At 42.9% G+C, this 21049-nt stretch overlaps 1 protein-coding gene across 1 annotated transcript in view; it reads right to left on the reverse strand.

The window, feature by feature from the left end:
- LOC138464594 (extracellular calcium-sensing receptor-like) overlaps positions 1–21049 on the reverse strand; it is a 63799-nt gene that overhangs the window by 16311 nt on the left and 26439 nt on the right. The window contains exon 3 of the mRNA XM_069607218.1: positions 8918–9742. Coding sequence (XP_069463319.1) covers positions 8918–9742 — 825 coding nt within the window. The remainder of the gene's footprint in view (positions 1–8917; positions 9743–21049) is intronic.

Below are 21049 nucleotides of genomic sequence, written 5' to 3' on the forward strand. Positions count from 1 at the left end.
ACTTCTCACTTTCTCCTTCTTAATTCTACCTAAACCGAGACCCTTTTTCCGCCCGCTAATACTCATCCTCCTCCTCTTCCTCCACCCTCTCTCCTCTTCCCTCCTACTCCTCTTTCCTTCACATCTGCTGCTAAACATCTAGGTGTCATCTTCGAATCTTCTTCTTCCTTTTCTTCTCACATTTCAAACATGGCTCGTGTCTGCCATTTCAATATCTATAATTGTTGTCGTGCTGACCCTTTTTTTATCCATCTCTGCTGCCAAACTCCTTTATTGACATTTGTTCTGCCTTGTTAGTCGGTCGTCCTACCTCTCAGCTTAGAGAACTGTGTTCTCTTTATATTGCTGCTATTCATCTACTCTTCCTTCTTCACTCTCGCACCTCCATCACTTCCAGTCTTGTGTCATTTTTTTTTCCTTTTCACTCTTGTCTCTTGCTCCACTTTTAAGTTATCATCTTTAAGTGCGTTCATGGTCTCGGTCCTCCCTTAGTTCTCTTTTTTCTCTCTATGCTCCTTCTGGCCCCTGCAATTGCAGTCTCAATGTCTCCTTGCTGGTCCTGCTCCTCTTTGTGCATCTTCTCTGTTTTACTCTTTCTAGCTAAACCTTGGAACTCTCCCACTAAACATTTGCTTTTCTCCCTCGCTCCTTCTATTCTGCACCCGCCTTGAAGGCCATCCCAGCTCTACTTTCTCAAACTAAATTGTGCTTCTTTTCTTCCTACATCCCTTCTCACGAATTGTATTTCTCATACTGTTTGTACTGTTATTATTATTTGTGAACAGCTTGGCAAAAGTGCTTTAGAAGCCCAAATACATACAAATTCAAATATAACTGTACTGCCATTTTGCCCTATAGTATAAATATATATTATGTTATTATTCAGGAGGGACGTCGGAAGCGGCCAGTTCTCAGCTCTGTTTCGGATTGTGAGCTTCGAACGTGGTGCGGCTTGACGTGCTCGTTCGTTTCATTACGGTGAGAACCGTGAGGTCCTTTCCTCTACGACGTGGAGCGTGATGAAGAGAGTGCAGAGGAACTTCGAGCAGCGTCGGAGAGATGCAGGAAGCGAAGCGAGTCAATGCCTGCGTTTGATCTCGACCCGCCGCTCCTACTACCTGCTCGCCACCAACACTGGCCGCGCTGCTGCCAGCTTCCCGCTGCCACCGCGACCTCCTGACTGGCCCTTCCAGTAACGGGACTCCATTCGTTGCATGGAGGTAAAGTGTGGTAAAGAGTGGTAAAGTGCAGCAGTACGAAGATTGGTGCCCTCCTGACCTTGCCTTGCCTGATTTTGCCTGATATATTAATCAGTGGGGTGTATGAATGCTGGCGCTGAGCGTGGAGGGTTAAAATTGCTGGTGTAAAGATACTGGCTGGGTCTACTTATCCTCAAATTATAGTTTAATGTGGGGCATTATCAGTTACTCATAAAGTCTTACATCACGACTGCTGTGGTGGGTCTAGTCTGCTTGTGCTGCCATTACATAATATACGTACAAGCTAGGGGAGACTGCGGGGGAATAAATTCTCCTTTGATCCCACTAGCTAACTCTAGAGCCCACTCTTTTTGAGTTATTATGTCGCCAGTGAGCAGTGCTAAAACGTCTTACAATTTGAGGAAAGGTAAGACAAATAATCCAAAGATGCCTATTAATAATCTGCCTGGAGGGGACAGTTCGAACTCCCCAGCTAAGACTAGAGGTACTATCCCGGCATTGTTTGAAAAAATCCCACAAGTACGTCCTACAGATCATACGGAGGACACTCACCCTATAATCCACAATGGTAGCCGTCCCCTGGATCTGACAAATTTTGATGACATAGATAATAATTCATTACTCGATTTGTGTCTGTCCATACAGAAATCAATGGCCCCCCTACAAACTCTGAGGTGCTGGGAAACCCCAAGAAGTCCGAGGGCAGCAAGTATGACAATTGAGGCGCAGGTACTGCAACCAGAAAATACCGCTCTGGGGTCTCTCTGCTCGGGCCGATTGTCGGAATCACCTAATCTTTTGATTGATATAGATCAGCCTGGGAAACACGACGCTGATCGTTTTAACAAATTATCACTGTTGAATTCTGCCGGGATTGCCGATCTGGAGGCGTCCTTAACTTCCTTGCAATTTGCGTTAAAAATCCTCCTAAAACTATGTGGGAAAATACATTTAAATACAGTCTTTCAGCTAAATTTACCTGGTTCAGGTCCATCCCACGGAGTGGAGTTTGAAGGAATTAAGGAGCCTGATATATTGATAATTCCAACTAATACAGAGGGGGGAGAGCCCCCTCCAAAAGAAGATCATATTCACTTGACTAAAAAACAGCGCAGAAAGGCTAAGAAAGCGGCTTTAAGAAACATTCCGGTGGAGGTGGCCTCTCCGCTTCCCAATACAGCGAATCCCCAGTAGAAATCTAAAAAAGCAAAAAAAAGGGCTCTGAAAAGAAAGAAACACCGAGGTAAGGGCCTGGGAACACTCACAAGATGGATATTGCCGGAGAAGTCCAAAGAAATATCCGCAGTGAGTAATGACAGTCAAGACTCTATTCTTATAGACAGCCCTATTGCTATCGACAACCAATTTTCCACCCCGCAAAGGAATAGTCTAAACAGTACCTACGAAAGCATGAACTCGGAGAAGGCATGTCCAATCCCAGCCACAGATGAAATTAAAGATGAAAATAGGATCTGCATCGTGAAGAACTTGAATCAAAAATGTGGAGACAAGTGGTTACCACGAGAGGCTATGCTTGAAAAACTTCACTTAATACCTCAATTAAGAGTTATTAGGTCAGAGGACTTGTCATTTGTGGAACCACTGTGTAGCACCAATCCAAATGTAACAGCACTCCATTGTACGGTTTTGGCTTCCGCACAGCTGATCCGTAAATATAGAGGCAACCTGGCGCAGGTGGGGTTGGGGGTGGATGTTAATCCTAACGATGAAGACCCATTGATTAAGGATAAATCTAAATCTACTAAAATTAATGACAAAATCAATCCCCCCCTAATTACCGGTAAGCAAGTACAAATGAGTGATATTCAGAATACACTAAAGTGGTTAGCAGAGGCTCTGCCCATGGCTACAAACAAACCATGAACTTGCTCATTGTTGTCCTGGAACACAAGGGGTTTTAAACATTTTATTGCAACTAATGGTCACTACCTTTTATTATGAACCATTCTTTTTTTATGTTACAAGAAACCTGGTTGATTGCTCCGATTGTGATAGATGGCTTTAAACTATACCACACTCCTGCCAAAAAAGGGCAAATGGGAAGACCATTTGGTGGACTGATGACTGGGGTGGCCAAGTTTATAACATCAAGAGAAATACCCACCGAACTAGAGGATAACATTAATGTGGTGGAGGTGGTCACATTAATTAAGGACCACTGGGCTAATCTATTGCTGATTAACCTTTATAACCCCCATGATGCATCTGTGAGTGACCAAATTCAAGATAGATTGCATGATTTGCTGAGTTATTGGAAGAGTGAATGTAAAAGCAATCTCATTGTTATTGCAGGAGATTTTAATTGTCTTATCAAGGGAGAAGGAGGTACGACCAATAATAAATTACTATACCCATACCCTCTTATGCAACATAACAGTGATGAGGAAGGAAAGAAATGGTTATGTTTCATGAAGAGTTGGGAGCTGGAATGTCTAAATGGAAGAACTATGAGCGACCGTCCAGGTCACTTCCCATGGGGAGCGGGTGTGGCGCCTCGTACCCTGGACTACTGCTTTACTAGTGCAGAGGTGGCATCCCTGGTTAATGATATGAGAGTGGTTGAGAATGATTGGAGTGATCACAATGGTCTCAGTTTAACCCTGAATAGTTATATCAAATCACCCCCTAAAATGATGACAGGAAGCCTAGCCTTCTTGTTAATCACTCAATTTCTCGACTAATTTGGTCAGAGAAAAATATTTCCAGAGCTTGCCGGGATTGTGGTGATTGGGATAATAATCATTATAATAGGTTTGTTAAATTATCTATGGAGGACTTGGAAGGGTGGATTTATAACTTCACTGGTAAATATAAAACCAAACAATCATTATTGGTTATTAGAGAACAGGGTTCGACTGAGACCTATGATAAAACAATAAGATATGCTAAACGCACACTTAGAAGGGAGATACGTAAAATCAGAGCTACCACAAAATCCATTATTACTATTCATGCCAGGATTAAAGAGATAAAAAATAGGAATAGATCATGGCTGAAACAATGGAAAAGGGCGAAAAAACTGGCATTTTGGCAAAAGACTGTGAGGATTATTTGCTCAAGAAATTCATGTAATATTTGGGCACTTCTGGGGGATGCGAGGGGTAGCAGGGAAACTCTGCAAATAAACCCGATTGATACAGAGGAATGGGTGAATTTCCTTGAGAAACTTAATGGGACTAGGGTTGCTAATTCCGAAATAACCGGAGTACCTATATTAGCTCCGATGCCCCTCCAGGTGAATTTGGAAGAGCTCATAGATAAGATCTCTAAACTCAAAGCCTCAAGGGCTCCTGGCCCGAATGGGCTTTCTAATCTGCTTATGAAGAAAAACCCAGTGTTCTGGGCTAACCTCTTAAAAATACTCTTTGAAAAAGTGCTTCAAGAGGGGAGAATACCGGAGACTTGGCAAAAAGCAATTCTGGTACCCGTATTTAAAAAAGGAAATAGATCCGATCCGGGAAACTACTGTCTGCTCTCGATGCTAGACTGTTCAGGTAGATTATTTGCATCTTTACTTTTACAGAGATTGCAGACCTGGGCAGAAAATTTAGGTATCCTGGATCGCTTTCAGAGTGGATTTAGAACGGGATATTCAACTACGCACAATCTATTAATTATGAATAGTCTAAGAAATAAAGCCCTGTCAGCTAATAACCCTCCTTTGTATGCCTTATATATTGATTTTAAGGCGGCTTTTGACAGTTAATAGAGAAAAATTGGGGATGAAGCTGAGGGGAATGGCATGCCCGGAAGGATTGTTACATTACCTACAACTCATGCACCAGAATACTTCTGTTCAGTTGAGGCTTGATGGAGGTGGATCAATCACCAGGGCGATTAAACAAATCAGAGGGGTGAAGCAGGGATGCGTAATTGCACCCACACTGTATAATCTGTTTGTCTCTGATATCCCTGAATATGTACGCACGGTACGTAACTGTCCCCCGAAAGATGGTAGCCAACATTGTTTAGTTATGGCCTACACGGACGATGTGGTTATCTTTGACCACACGTTCAGTGGAATCCTCCGCTCGGCTGAGAGGCTCTGGAATATGCAAAAGAGAATGAACTCACTATTAACCACACGAAAACAGAATTGATACTGTATAGTCATGGTAAGGTGAGCCGCCCGAGAATGACGTTGAGAGGAATGTAAATTCAATACACACAGTGCTACAAATACCTGGGAGTGGAATTTGATGCTAGTGGGAATTTTCAATCTTGTGTGCAAAACCGTAAAATAAAAGCGGCCCAATTAACCGCTCTGATCTGTAAGTTCTCTCGCAACCAGAGTGGTTTTTCTATTTGGGCGGCTCGCCAACTCTACATCCAAAGTTGGGTCCCTATGGTGATATATGGACTGGAGGCCCTGGTCGATCTTAACCTTGATTGGCTCCAAATACTGGAGGGTAAATTCTGGCGTAAGCTTTTAGGTTTACCACAGGGAATACCGATGGCGATACTGAGATTAGAATTGGGCCTACTCTCGTTAAAAGCATTGGTCTTAAAGAAAAGAGCTGACCTTTTCATTAAGATGCATATGAACAGTACCAATCAACTCTTGATGACGATGAAAGAGGACATAACTGGAAATAAACAGGTTAAGCTTGTGAGAGAAATGACCACTCTATTTGAGATGATCGAGTGGACACCCAACTGGGGTGATAACTCTGAATACTCGAAAGCTCAAATGGGGGAAAGACTAAATATTTGGGACTGGCAAAACAACTTTAAACATCTGGAAAGCCTACACAGCTATGGTTTTATATCCCATTTACTTTACACCTATAGAAGGGCACAAAGATATTTGAACTTATGCCCTTCGGATAATTTAAGACGCTTTATACTACTCTTGCGTATTAATCACCTACCTGTCTTAACTGTGATAGGACCTGAACGGGCCATTCCCAAACAAGAGCGATTCTGTAGGATGTGTAAAAATGAACTCTCACCCGAAACTGCGAGACACGCTTATGCTATGCCCAAGACTGAGTCTAACTTATATAAAACACTTAGTAGTTATGTCCATAATTTAGATCACATCAAGTCGAAAGATTTTTGGTATATGTGTATTAATACTTTGAATGCAAGTTTACATCTGGCTCTATATAGAGTATGGCATATGGTTAAAGGAAAACTTGAAGAATAGTTACTCCCACACTCAAAGTTCGCTTAAGAATTATAGGTGATTGGTGAATGATACTTAGTATCCGTTGCTTATAGGGATGGAGACTTTATGGCTCTGGGGGATAGCCAGTATACAAGAACAATTAAGGGAGGGACTGATTAGTGATCAATGGATTATGGATGGATTGATAAATTACATTCTCCTTGCACGGTTAAAAACATTTTCTTTTCTACTTATGGATTTTATTCAACACAGGTTTATGTGAAATTGAAGGTAGTGTACTCTTTTATATTGTATCTAATTGTATGAAATTTGAACTGAGTATTTGATGAAGTTATATGAAGGAATAGATGAAGATGAAATGTGTGTAACTTGATAAATGTATATGATGAAGATATTTATTTTTATTTACTGTATTATGTAATTTGATAACCATTTTATGAAATCATGTGTAAAGTTTTTGTTTAAAAAACTATATCACATTAAAATAAATAAATAAATAAATATAACTGTACTCCCATTTTCCTCTATAGGTACCCAACTGGGATAGGACCTGTTGTTGATGGGAAATATTTCAATAAAATTAGCGCCTCAAGCTCTCCCGACGTAGGGCAAGCGTGTTCCTCTCTCTTATTCTTCTTCCACAATGTTAAGATGTCACTGGGATCTGATGCTACAGCAGAGGTTTTTGTAATGTTATTCATTTGAAAAGTCATTTGAACCAACTCAAGGCTGCAAACTAGTGTCATGACTTTAGCCCCTCCTCAAATTGAACATCTTCTGGGTTTCCAAAGATCCAAGTTTCTCTTTCCAAGTTTGGATCTATAAGGTCTTTGTACGACGGGACTGCTATTGTATTACCATTTAAGCTTTGAACAAACAACTTCTTAAAGCAACGCAGATGTGCATAGTTTAGTTGGTTGTCCCCATGCCTCTGTGAAATATTTTCTTGTCATGCACTGTGATTAATTTCATTTTATTAAGTCATTTTGGTCAGCAGGTTTTTCATCTATAAGGCAAAAATAAACCTAGAACATATAAAAATAGTGAGATTATAAATTTAAAATATTGTGTATAACAAGCAACAATAGAACTTCTTAAAATAATTTTAAAATAATTGAGTCAAAGTGTATCTCGCGTAGAAAGTTATTTCTACAATATTGCCATTCAAATGCTGAACAGTACACTTCTAAAAGCAAGGAGCATACATTGTTTATCTGTAGCAAAATCTCAGTGAGATATTTTCTCATAATCTACTGTTAATTTGTTTTCTTTAAATGTATTACATTTATTTAGTCTGTGGACCTTTTACATACAAGGCAACGAATCTAATAAATGACACTAAAAATTGCAATAATTAAAAGCAGAATCATATCTTGGAGGGAACAGGAAGCATCTCTTGGGAAAAACAGGGAAAACATAATAAAATAGAAAAAAATCATATAAATGCATGGATTAAGTACATAGTAAATTAATGGGATGGAGAAAACCACAAACAGGATATGTGACAAGGTAAGTGACACATGGGCCTCCTATACATTGGCTGACAATTGCTTTAGATCTCCATTTCTCTCTGCTGCCTAGTATCCGCCCTGTGCCTGACCTATCTATACAAAATAAAAGGTATGAGTTCTCTATAGACAATCACCACATACCCTCCCATTAGTGAAGATGGGACATTCATAATATTTGGGAATTTGGTGGGATACTAATATGCGCACTGGAATTCTACAAAATTAATTTCATCTTAGCACTTCATCTTGGGATAGTCCTTTAAGCAACAAAGACATCTTTTCAGATATTCTGCATCAGAAATGGATTCTAGCCTTATTTACGTTGAGGCATGCGGTAACCTGAGATGACAAGAACAAGCATAGTGCACTTCCTTTATTTTTTGCATTCTGGATGTTACCCCGGATCCATGTAAGGAAACTGCCAGTGTCTCTGCCTTTCCATCCTGCATTTAATTTTCATGTGGAGGGAGAAGCTTGAATCCCTATGGATTCTGTCTGCATTTTAGGGAGGCAGATCATTGTGAGGCCCAAGACTGACAAGCAAATAGAAAAGCAGGAAGCAGGTGTTCTCTTGCTACACCCCAACCTAATGGAACACCATCCCATCGGAATCAGGACTGCTCTTGCAGTTCAGGAAGGAACTCAAGACCCTGCCCTTCAGGGAATGCAAAGGGGTTGCTTAGGACATGCTACTTCTTGGCATAACACATCTCTTAGTATGGGATATCCAAGTTACTATAACGAATAACCACCCCCTTGCATTGACCTCTGTTAACTCCAAATGACTTTTTGGGTGCTTTGTCATTTCTTGTCTAGCTTTTCACTATTTAAGTAGAATAGAAATACCCTTTGCTAATGATATTCTCAATGTTGATGTAATGTTGTAAAGGCATTCACAGTCAGAGCACAAGTTAAAGATATATCTTGGTATTCACCAAAATGTACGCACATTTCTGGGAATAGAGCACCTGGCCTGTTCCCTTCAATTTATAACAATGTGATTGTGACGAAATATTTTTCAAGGTATTACATACTTGCCATGGACGGAAGTCTGTGATGTTTGCACAGGTACCAACAAAGGAAGCACTTTGAGCATCTACACATGTATTTAGGTTGTGCAGTGACAGTGCGGTAGCATAAACTGCATTGTAGATATTGTACGTGATTCTTAAATCCATCATGCTGCTTAGGCGTGGGCTGTCCAGTTCTTCAGCCCCTGTGCATATCTTGGTTTTATTGTCCTTTTCATTGGGAAGGCTTTCCTGCTTCTTCCACTGGCAACCGAAAGCTTCCTCCCAGAACCTTATCAAAAAGGTATCCTCTGGAGATGTTGACGGGTGGAGTCTGTTGAAATATTCTTGAAAGCCCTCCATTCCTCCACTGTGTATTGCAAACCCAATGGTATTGGCTAGGATTTCAGAATATTTGTCGTAAGGGATGAGAAAAGATGTGGACCAGCCTTCGCTGGCAATCCAGATGTTCCCAGTCACATTCTGTCTAACGATTTCATCCAGGACAGGAACTAGATAAGCGATAGAAGAAAAAACAACAATGGCCTTGGCAGTGGAGGTAGTGATCACTTTGACGATATGCAATGCGTTCTTGTCAGCTCGGCTTAGCAGAATTTTCTCATTGAAGGCCACACACGCCCTGGCACTGATGAGTTCTTGCTGCACTATATGACTGCCCAGTTGTCCATAGTCATCATCTGTGGCAAGAATTCCCACCCAGGTCCATCCAAAGTGCATCACCAGCTGTGCCAGACCCAGGGACTGGAAGTCATCACTGGGAATGGTGCGGAAAAAGGAGGGAAACTGATTCCGGTCACTCAGGAGTGGACTTGTGGAGAAATAGCTGATCTTTTGATGAATAAAAATGGAAATGTGTTACCACATGGCCCCTCCACTATATTTCTGTTAAGCATTTTATTTTCTCTTTGAAGAGGCTTATTAAGTAAGTCTGTCTTGTCTACACTACCATACCCCAAAATTCACAAAGAGATAATTGCAGCAAAATAAACAATACAATGTGTGAAAAGCATATAAATAAAAATTGTATACAAAGATTTATTCACAAATTACAGACACATCATAAGAGAGAGCGGGAGACAGAAAAGGAGAAAGAATGAGAGCGAGCACTTGATTGGGCGACAGGAAGAGAGAGACAGTGGCAACAGTGATCTCACCAAGAGCTGCGTAAAACCCGTCTTACAGTTATCGTGCAATGAGGGATATTACAACCTGTTGTGAACCGAAAGCCAAGTGGCCAAACAGATAAACACTTTTCAAGTTCTGATTAGTTTTGCTAATTTGTTTTTAATAGTTCTTAATAACAAAGGCAGTTTGTACTATTATCATGAATTTACATAATTGCAAGCCGCCCCACAGCCTAACTTGTCTACCTACGTCACATGTTATGATAAGGTATATGGTGGCTTTATCGAGCGCACAATCACCTAATGGTATCTCAGCACTATATTACCTTGACCCAAAACTAAGTCAATTATGTTGCTATGCTTATAAGAGAAAATTACTAATTACGTAATTCGGCATGGAGTGTGTTCTATTGTCCGATTGCCTGGACAAAAAAGGTACAACCTGCCAAGCCTGCCCTTTCCATAAACAAGCAGGGTTAATCTTCTGTTAGCTCTTAATCTATAGGATCGTGATGATAGACACCCATTGATTTCCAGGTACAGAGAGGCCGGTGACGTGTGTTTGAGACATTTGAAAAAACGATACACACACTCTTAAAAGAGATGCAACTCCTCACCATTAACCAATGAAGGGAACACAGTGCTGGGGTGATGTGTTCAAATCTCTTGCATTTCAGCATGAATCAGAGGCAGCAGCGTGCTGTACTCTCTCCAATCTGCAGATCATGTAACCTGGTAGACCTAGGTAAATAGCTTTACTAAAATCAAGATGAGAAATAACCAAAGTATTCATCACCAGAACCTGGTGTGGAAAAGACCGATAAGGGAGAAGTTTCTTTATTCTCCTCAGAGTGTAATAACACGATCTTGTTAAGGCTGATATCTGTGCATTCAGTATAAACCTACTATCCATAGGGATGCCCAGGTTCTTAACTTTGACACTAGGCAGAGGGCAGTGTCCATATGAATCAGGACAACAAAAAAGGAGTCCATGTATTGATTGTTTCATTTATGATCAGTATTTCAGTTTTGACTAGATTGATTTTTAAAACGTATCTGTCCATTCATACCGTCACTCTCAGCAGACATTTTTATTTTGTCTGCTATGGCATCATCATTCTCCTTAAGGTCTGCCAGGATTTGGGTGTTATCAGCTTCATCAAATAAAATGTCACACCCGCTTCCTATAGAAGGTTAATCAAGGGGTGAAGATACACATTAAAAAGAAGAGGGGATAGGCCAGAACTCTGTGGGACGCCACATGCCAATGCCTGTGGAGTTGAAGAAGATCCCAATTGGATGTGTTGGGTCCAATCATCCAAGAATGATTCTGTCTATTTAAGCACTGTCCCCTAAATCACCAATTTATTTACATAGTTCATCAGCAAATGGTGGCCGACGGTATTAAATACCTAATAGAATTAAGTTTTGTTGTTATCTGCCTTACTTTGTAGGGGGTCAAGGACTGATATGGACGCTAATTCTGTGCTTCACATTGATCTAACACCCAGCTGGGCCCTGTCCCATAAATTGAAGGATTCTACAAAGTTTTTAACTGCTAACCCACAGCTCTCTCGAGTTGTTTAAATAAAAAAAGAAGTTGGGAGATGGGACCAAATTTAGAGAACTCAGAGGGATCAACTAACTTACCAACTATGACATGCCACCCACATTGCTGGAACATCCCGTGCCACATTTTGTAACCCCTCAACTCCATACTTCATATGTTATTCTCGACAACATGTACAGAGCTCTGTTGCTTCCTAGATAGGTTCTCGCTATATAAAAACCTGCAAACAAATTCAAACTCAATAGCGCAAGATTAAGCCAACACTGCAAGTGTTGACTGTTAGGAAAGATTTCATATTTGAATGTAATTTTCCCTCCATGTGGCAACCCCCAAACTTTTTGCTGCTGTTTTACACCCTGATCTAACCTTTGCCAGAGAAGCGCAGCCCTCCGCCGCACTCCTCTGGGCTTTTGCTCCATTCTTATGGGGAAACTGACATGCCCTTAAAACAGTCAGTACTGGGAGACTTTGTTTCCCTTAGTCCTTTCCTCATGTTGTAGCTTTTGTGCAACATGCAACAAGAGTGCAATGTAACTTACTTTACCGCACTCTTGGGTCTCTAGTCATTCCAAAGGCCCAAGAAACTCTCCCTGGACTTATTATGAACTGTGCAGGTGTGTCACGGACAGGACTGGTGGCAGCTATCGTTTATCTTATGTTTTGAACCCTTTTTTGCCATATTATCCGCGCTTACCGCATTTGGCACGAATAGGTGGCCTGGCTCCAAAATGGCCATGCCACGCGGTTCTTTGTCCTGTCTTTTGGCCATCTTGCCCCTTCACCTTCCCCAGGTTGAGCCGACCCGGGTCAGTCCTTATTTGGTCATGCACTTTCCTGCGAAACCCAAAGCTTTTGCGGGCTTCTGCATGCCTTGTGTGTGTGCCTCCAGGATGCGGGCTGGGATGTCTGTTCCCAGTACACATCCTGGGTGCCAGAGAGTCTGTAGTGTCCTGAATGCCTGGGACCACCGTGGTCTGTGATTGGTCCACGTATGGAGTATGTGTTTGTGAGCATATCTCCCATTGGGTCCTCTCCGTTTTAGCACAAAGGGAACTTTGGATAAGAGGAGGCCAAAAACACCACTACCATGTCGATCTCCTGAGTTCACACCGAACAAGGGTTAAGGAGCCAAGTATCCTGCAACAAGAAGCCGAGTCGAGGAACCGCTGGTGAACCGCTGGAAGGTTTGGCACCCTGAGCCCGCTGTCATCCGCTAGACCCCTCTGCATCTGATCATCCTAGAAGGTCTGCAAAGGCGATTCGACCCATTGGAATAGTGGGACCAACTATTCTCGGCACCTTCATCAAACCCTGCAAGTAAGCCTCTTTGGAAGTGTCCCTGTGCCAACCAGTGTGCTGACCAGCTTACACGGGACGTTTGCTCTGTCACCACCGCCGTTTCGGGGAAGCCCTCGAAACTTGGCCTACTGCTAGCTCTGGGTCCACGGCACCCTCACACCGAATTTCGTACACTTGGCATTCCCAGGTCTGAAGTGAGACGAGTGCGCCCGGACCAGAGTAAACGCGGTTGCCGTGTTGCCCTGCTGTGGTAACGACCTGTGCACGTTCGCTGCATTTTTGACCCCCTCAACTCTGAATCCTGCTAATGCGGAATCTACACGGTGTCGAGACGTCCTGATTGTCGCATCCGAACCTGCCAGCAATGTGAACTGAACTGGCGAAGTTTGGGTCTGCCTGCGTCGTGGACCGGTGAGTAGTCCATACCCCAACCGGTGGCCCCTAGCGCAGAAACCCATTTCTTTTCTACCGCTGTTGCGAAATAGCAGATCCATCCCACACTCTCACCCTGCCTCTGCCCGCAAGTGGAGGTCTTGCTTGAGTAGTGGGGACTTGTTCTTCATCGCTTCATCCACCTTCCTGATCTGTCAGAGACCCTTGAAGAAACCCTATTTTGTCCATTGGCACAAGCGTGTGCATGTACTATTAAGCGTAAGGCTCCTCTCTTCGTAGGGTTTGGACTACCTCCTAGTTAGGTGTATTACTGATGTCGAACTGGGTCTAACGATTACTTGCACTGCCTGTTTTCCTCCACATCTAGGTGATCTACATATTTCGTGCTTCTAACTCCTTAGACCCCTCAGTCTTGTATATATATTTTATTGATTGTGATGTGTTGGTTTAGTTTAGTATTATTGTGATTCTTTGCTATGGTCGATGTTACAAAGGCCTTGTAATAAATGTGTCTATATTTTTAATATAACACCTGTCTGGAGTAATTTGTAAGTGTCCTTGCTTTGTGTGCTCATTGAGGTCTTTCAGCCACCCTCACCCCTCTTGAGACTTAGTCTTGACCGCCGCCATCGCTACCCTGATTGGTCTGGCTTGTCCAGAGGTTACCCTGTTCCAAGAAACTAGGCTGGCCTTCTGAACCTCTGCCCCTCCAGGTCAGAGTTCAGAAATCCATCTTAACATTGACAGACAAACACCTCATAGAAGCAACAGTAAGACCGAAATAGGGTTTAAGGACTAGAAATGTTAATGATGGTGTAAGCCTAATTTCAAGGCTAAAAAAGCCCCTGAACTTAGGCTGTCAGCAATTTATTTGGAGCTGAGAAGAGTAAGTGTAAATGATATGTATAGTGACATCACTTCCAGCGTCCATTTTGGATTGATGACATCACTTCCTGTGGCCATCTTGGATTGGTAAAATAACTTCCTGAGGCCATCTTGGATCAACCCCTTTTCCAGTTGAAGGCCACTAGAGACTCCTCTGGAAAGACTAATCAGGAAGAAATCGCCTCATCCCAGCACCACCTGGGTCAATATCAGAGAGATCAACTTCTGACGGACTAGGCCATCAAGTGACAAAAGTGTGTGTCTTCCCTTCTGTACTTCGTCGGGGTATCAGGCAGGGACTTCCCAGTTAAGAGCATAACAGTAAAGGGTGAAGACCAGCCATTAACAAGCCTCTTTGTGTTTTAGCCTATGAGTCTTTGTTTTTGCCTTTCTCCCTGTTGCACCTATGAGGTTTTTATTTTTTAAATATTGTATTTATTTAAATAGAGTAGGAACAATGCTCTTTTAAACATAAAGAAAGGTACAATAGATTAGATGTGATGGGAAGTGGTGAGTGTGTTACAATGGGGTGAGTTTGAGGGACATTCTGACCAGGTTGTGGAGAGGAATACATGGAGCAGTCACCTGGGCAGGTCCCCAGGCTTCCTAATTACTGTTCAGTGTCTCCACACTGTGCTACTCACCTATACTACACTCATTCCTTCTCCTCCTACTACTCACCTCTTCCTACACTTTCTTCAGTAACACTACAACTGCCTCCCTTCCCATCCCTATTATAAAACTCACAACTCAAAACTCTCACTAATCCATCTCTCTTCTACCTACTTCCAACAAACTAAGCTGATGAGCTAATCATCCCTCCTCTATCGCCTATCTGCCTTGACTCTCTTCCTCTGAGAGTTAACTTCTCTACTCTTCCTTAACGTATCAACTGAACATTGCACTCTGGAATTATCAGTCCATAATTAACAAAACTTCCTCTATCACTGACTACTTTTACTCCAGCTCTCCTCCCCTAGACAATATTGCTATCATGGAAACCTGGATTTCTCAATCTGACACTGCCATTCTGGAGGCCCAACATGACTCCAAGCTATCCTTAATTTACTCTCCTTGACTGACTGGCTGAGATGGAGGTGCCAGACACCTACTCCCTTCCTGACACATTGCCTCACAAATATCCAAAACCAGGTCCTCTCCTGTCTCTTTTGAATTCACCATCTCTACTATTGATCTGCTTCACTGAGTTCACATCATCTCCATCCTTCGCCATCCTGGTCCGTGTTAGGGAGAGTTTTCATTTTAGTGCTAAATTCCTCCCACCATAGATATCCCAGCTCTTTTGCTGGATTTAGGACTTTTTAATGTTAATACCTGAGTGAGTGGGAACTTTTTCTCCCTCTTTCATGTGTTTACCTGATTTTGATTTTATGTTTTCACTGTGTTTGGAGTCTGACAAACTCCATAGGCATCTTCTTTTTGTATGGTGACACACAGCAACTTCAGTGCAGTGTCACTGAGAAATCCTTTAGATTTCTCTCAAGGTTTAAATGACTTTTCTTGTGTGAACTACAGTTCCTACGAATAGTAACGTGATAATTACTTTACTTACCTTTTCTCTTTGTAGGTCCAGCACACACCAGCTTATGTGGAGTGCTGGGGGGTCACTTAGTAGACCCTTATCCTACTTGCTCATGTAACATTGTTATGTTACCCTCACTTCTTTAAATGGCTGGTGGAAGTGATTTAATGTTAAGTGTCATTGTGTGTTTCTACCATAGGTTGAACCCTCAGCTGCAGTACATCACTCATGGGTGACCGTTTCGTCAAAATGGCTCCTGTCTTCTTTTTTCACCATTTTATATCTTGGGTTTTACTCTGTGCTTTGAGACAGGTTTGAGTCCTTTGTTTGTTTTGCCTTTGGTGGGCTTCAGCCCTGAAGCACGCCCCTGGCTCCTGTGTGTCTGGAAGGATAGGATGTGAGGGATGGTCTGAAACTCCCCTGTCCTTTATCTCTAGGAATGCCAGAATGCAGCTAGTCCTGATTGGCTGGCTGTCCCTTCAGGACAGCCACCCTGCTGTGTGATTGACAACCTAGGCAGTTTATGAATAGGAGAAACCTGCTTAAAAGTTGAGGGTTTTTGGGACTACAAGCAGAGTTGACCACAGGGAGAAACACCCGACGAAGAAACCGCAAACACCGCTTGCTGCAACCTCCTGGACTTTTCAAGTGCCCAGGGAATCCCTGCTGCTGTGCTGACCTCCTTTTTCACCTCGACAGAGAAGCTCTGGACGGAACAACTTCTCCCCATGGGTTAGTGAAACCGACTAAGCCTAAAATGAACACCACTGTACCACCATCCCCTACTTGATGTACTTCTCCGTTGCTGCGAGAGCCCAATGCCCGGGGTCAAGTGTCCGGAGTCAAGTGCAACATCTGCTGTGGAACGAATCCGGCTAGAAGCTCCAGGAGCCTCCTAAGGACATTCCAAAAGCAGGGCGTCCAGATCCAGAGTTCCCTCACCAGAGAGCAGGTTCAAGAGAGTGAAGGAAGTCCAACCGGTGTCTGAGATCTGCAGCAGTGCTGTTTGCTAAGCGCTGAAACCACGAAGTGCCGCAGAACCGATAAGAGCCCGTAGCTACCGACAACCCTCCCGAGTACTGCTGCAGGACCCCTCCAGCCATCCTCCCTCTTGTCTCCACGACTGAGGCTCAGGAACCAGGGTCTGCATCGCTGTAGTGAGACAGAATCCAGCTGGACCAGTCTTCTTCTAACAAGTGGTACTGCTTATGCTTGGGGTACTTACCTTACTGCCTGTAACTGCGCTTTTCTCACTGAGGAATTGCATTGGCTTACTTTTTTGAGTTGATTTTAACTCCCTGCTCACAGGTTTAACAGCTTGTGACCCTACAAGTGATTTTCTTCTGAACTCTCTAACTTTGTGCAAGACTTTAATCTAAGAAGTGCATCAGATCCATAGACTGTGTTCAAATGTTTTTGGCGGTCCTGGCTCCCTAAAAGCAAACCTCTAAATCCATTCACTTTGATAGTGCCTGTCCCTCAAAGGTGGTAGCTTGTGTAGACTTTCACTGCCGGGAAAGGCTTATCTAGACTTCATTGGAGGATTTAGTTGTCCTCACATGTTCTGAGAATCTGTTCTAACCTTTTTTGCTTCCCTTAACCTTTCCTTTCTGCAACTCTGAATCTGCAAACTATGCTAGTGTAATATATACATTCAAATACTATCCTTGTGATTGAAGTCATCTCTGGGTGTAGAAGTGTATGGAGCATATCCAAAGAATATTCACTGGCTTGTTTGATTCTGAAAAATAATTTAAAAGTTTATTCGTACTGTTACAATCGTTTACCTTTTTAGAGTATGCTTATTTTAAACTGATGTTAAATAAATATTTATAACTGAAATCTTGAGTGTAAGTGTTACTTGGCTACTGGTAGTTACGGATTTCATGTGTACAGCTCTACAGCTCACATTTACCCCTCTTGAGATAGGCCTGGCTGCTCAGTCACACTACCAACTTGTGTAGTACAGACCTATACCAAAAGGTGGGTTACCTAATTTATTTGTATTTTGTATTTGTATTTTATTTATTTGTATAGCGCACCAGACCCGAAGGCAACTGGGCGCATATCTTAGAACAACAGGTACATATAAAGGCAATGGTTACAGTTACAATCATAAAAAAGGACAGGTTAAGTAAAGTACATAGCAGTGCAAGGCAAGGCGGTTGTTGTCAAGTGATAAGGCGACAAGAGTCTGATCACTCGATTGTTTCCACCACCATCGCCTTTCCACCCTCTGAACTTTCCTCATCATTTGTTTCATCTATTACTAAAAGGAAATGTAAACCTACTGTCATTCCCCCTTTCTCTCTGACCTACAGTTCTCACTATCCCTTTTCACACCTAATGCCTCTTCCACTAACTTTACCTTCTCTAGCTTCCAATCCGTACTCAATGACTCATTCTCTGCTCACTTCCCACTGCTTACTTCATCCCTAAATCTCAGTATCCTCAACCAGTGGTCACCCCATTCATACGCTCTCTATGCACAGACATGCGTGGTTGCTGCACAAGCGGAGGCATACCCACTTACACAAGGACTGGTAACTCTACCTCTCTGCCCTGAACTCTCTCAATTCCACTCTTGATAGAGCAAAAAGGGAGTACAGCCTCACCCTCACCCTCATTGACTCTCACTACAACCATCCTCGCTGGCTACAGTGCACCCTAAACTCACTCCTCACTCTTCTAAGTCTAAGTCTATGACTATCAACTCCACTCTCGCAGCTAATGACCTACATCACTGCAAACATTTCCAAAAGGAGAGACTCTCACCTGGTCTTCCTCACTCGCCCTCCTCTGACATGTTATACTCTGCCTACTCTGCAATCATCCTCTGTCTCTATCTCCCACTTTAGTCACACTAATATTGACAAAGTGCAAGCTTTACTGATGTTGGCTATCCCCTCTTGTAACCCATCAGAACCTCTTGCTCCACAGCTAGTCAAGCCTACTGCCCTTTTAGTGGCCTATCAACTTGCTGCAGAGGTGTTTCTTGGGGGGGCCTAAGAGGGCTATAGCCCAAGGTCTTTTGGTTGTAGCCCCGGATAGAAGTTCAGGGGCTACAACCAAAAGGCTAGCCCTGAGTCCCGACATTAGTGTAGCCCTGAATCTTTTCCAGATTGAGCAACACCCCTTCCTCGCTGAACTGTTCCAACAGCGTTTTGACTCAATTTGATTTCCCTATGTTTTATAAACAGCCATTGTCTTCCCGCTTGTAAAAAAAAGCTAGGGGCTGACCCAAAACTACTGGCTAACTTTTGTCCTGTGTCTCTCCTTCAGCACTACTGTAAAGTGCTCGAAAGGGTTTTGTTCAACCGTCTTATTAATTTCTTAGGTATCCACAACCTTCAAGACCACCTACAATCAGGTTTTCTGCTCATGTCACTGCACAGAATTTGCTTTCATGAATGTGTCCAACTTCATTGCCTCTACTAAACGGTCCAACTTATTCTCTACCCCAGTTCTCCTTGACCTGTCTGCTGCCTTTGACACTGTTGATCACTCTGACCTCCTTAATACTCTATTTCATCTTGGAATTCATGATCAAGCTTGTGCCTGGATTGAATCCTACAATGCACCTCACCAATTCTCTGTCTCCTGGAACAACAACACCTCTCAACTCACTCCTCTGTTGATGTTCAACAAGGCTCCCTCTTGTGTCCGCTCTTCTTTACACTCCATACCTCTGCTCTTGGGGCACTAATCTCCTCCTTCGGGTTCTCGTATCAATTCTTCGTGGACGACACCCACATCATCTTCTCTTTTCCTAAACATTTCTCTGATCTCTCTATCAAAATGTTCAACTGTCTGTCTGCTTGTAAATATTGGATGGCTTTGCACTCTCTGATGTTTATTTCTACCAAAACAGAAGCACGCTTCATTCCTTCCAAATACTCTCTCTTGTCTTTTCTCTGCCTGTCCAGTTTCCACCTGACACTCACCCCTACTCTTCATCAGCTATAAACCTCAGCATCATATATGACCTTCTCACACTTTCTCTGCTTTCATCTCCAAAACAGCTCGCCTCCTTCCTTTCAGCACAGCCAAGCATCTCAAAACCACTCTTGTTCTCTCTAATCTGGGTTACAGTTCCAGCATCCTCTTTGGTATCCCCAAGTATGCTTTCTGTATTCTTAACACGATCATAAACTTTGCTACCAGGACTCTCTTTGAACTCCCTCATTTCACACATACCTCCTCATACCATTACCAGACTGGATGGCTGGCGATGCAAAACAGGTCAGATTAAAATTTCATCTCCTGGTTCACAAATGTATCCATGGTAAGGCACCTCTTTATCTATCCTCCTCTATTCAACTCTGCCAGCCTCCTCGTAATGTCTGCTGTGCCTCCTCGACTACCCTTGTGGCTCCTTGCCCGCTGTGGGCTTCCTCTCGCTTCCGCTCTTCCTCTTCTTGCTCCACTTGCATGGAATTCTCTCCCCCCCCAGATCCGAGCCACAGTCCACACGAATGTGTTCAAAGCCAAACTAAAAGCCTACCTCCTTGCCTCTGAGTTACCCTCTTAATTTACCTCCGATCTACATGGTAGCTAACATTTTTCCCACACCTCTAACCTGCCTTTGTCCCTCACTTCCTGAACATCCACTCTAGCACTTCACCCATTATGGTCAAATCCAGAACACAACTGACTGCACATCCAAGCTGCCCTTAAAGTCTAGCCTGGTGTCTTTTTCATGAAAGATCATGTACTACATCAAATACATCTTTAGCCACAACCAAACACACATCAATTATTACTTTTTTCAGCCACACCCATAGAAATTTAATGCAAATTTGGTAAACGTCATGGATGTTGTCATGTAAAAAATGTAGAAACCTCCTACCAATCAAGTGTTCTCTGCATTAAGTTTCCATAGACACACTTTCGGGGTATACATTTTACATTCTTTTGGTTTTTTCCATACACATAGGCCTTGCCCTAATTTTATAGCACACTGTCTGTGAACAATTGGGTAATAGGCTACACAGTATACGTCCTTATCGGGTCCCGGGAGCAGACCAGATTCTAACAACGGGCCAGTCATTAACGGGCCAGTTGTTAGCACCCTCCCCATTCCCATTGAGCTCTTTGGGGGCTCTAATGGGAATGGGGATGTACCGGGTCCGGGTTCCCTGAATGGGGAAATTTCCCCATTCAGGGAACCCGGACCCAGTACCCGGTATAGGAGTAGCCATGCCGCTAAATGCGGTATGGCTACCTCCATTGTCGTAATGAGGCCCATAAATTGCAAATCTTATGCCACCGCATCCTTAAAATGCTTGTTACTCGGTTTCTTCCATCTTTTACAGTGTGCA

Source organism: Ambystoma mexicanum, chromosome 1p, assembly GCF_040938575.1.
Source record: "Ambystoma mexicanum isolate Mex_15411 chromosome 1p, UKY_AmexF1_1, whole genome shotgun sequence".
NCBI lineage: Eukaryota > Metazoa > Chordata > Amphibia > Caudata > Ambystomatidae > Ambystoma > Ambystoma mexicanum.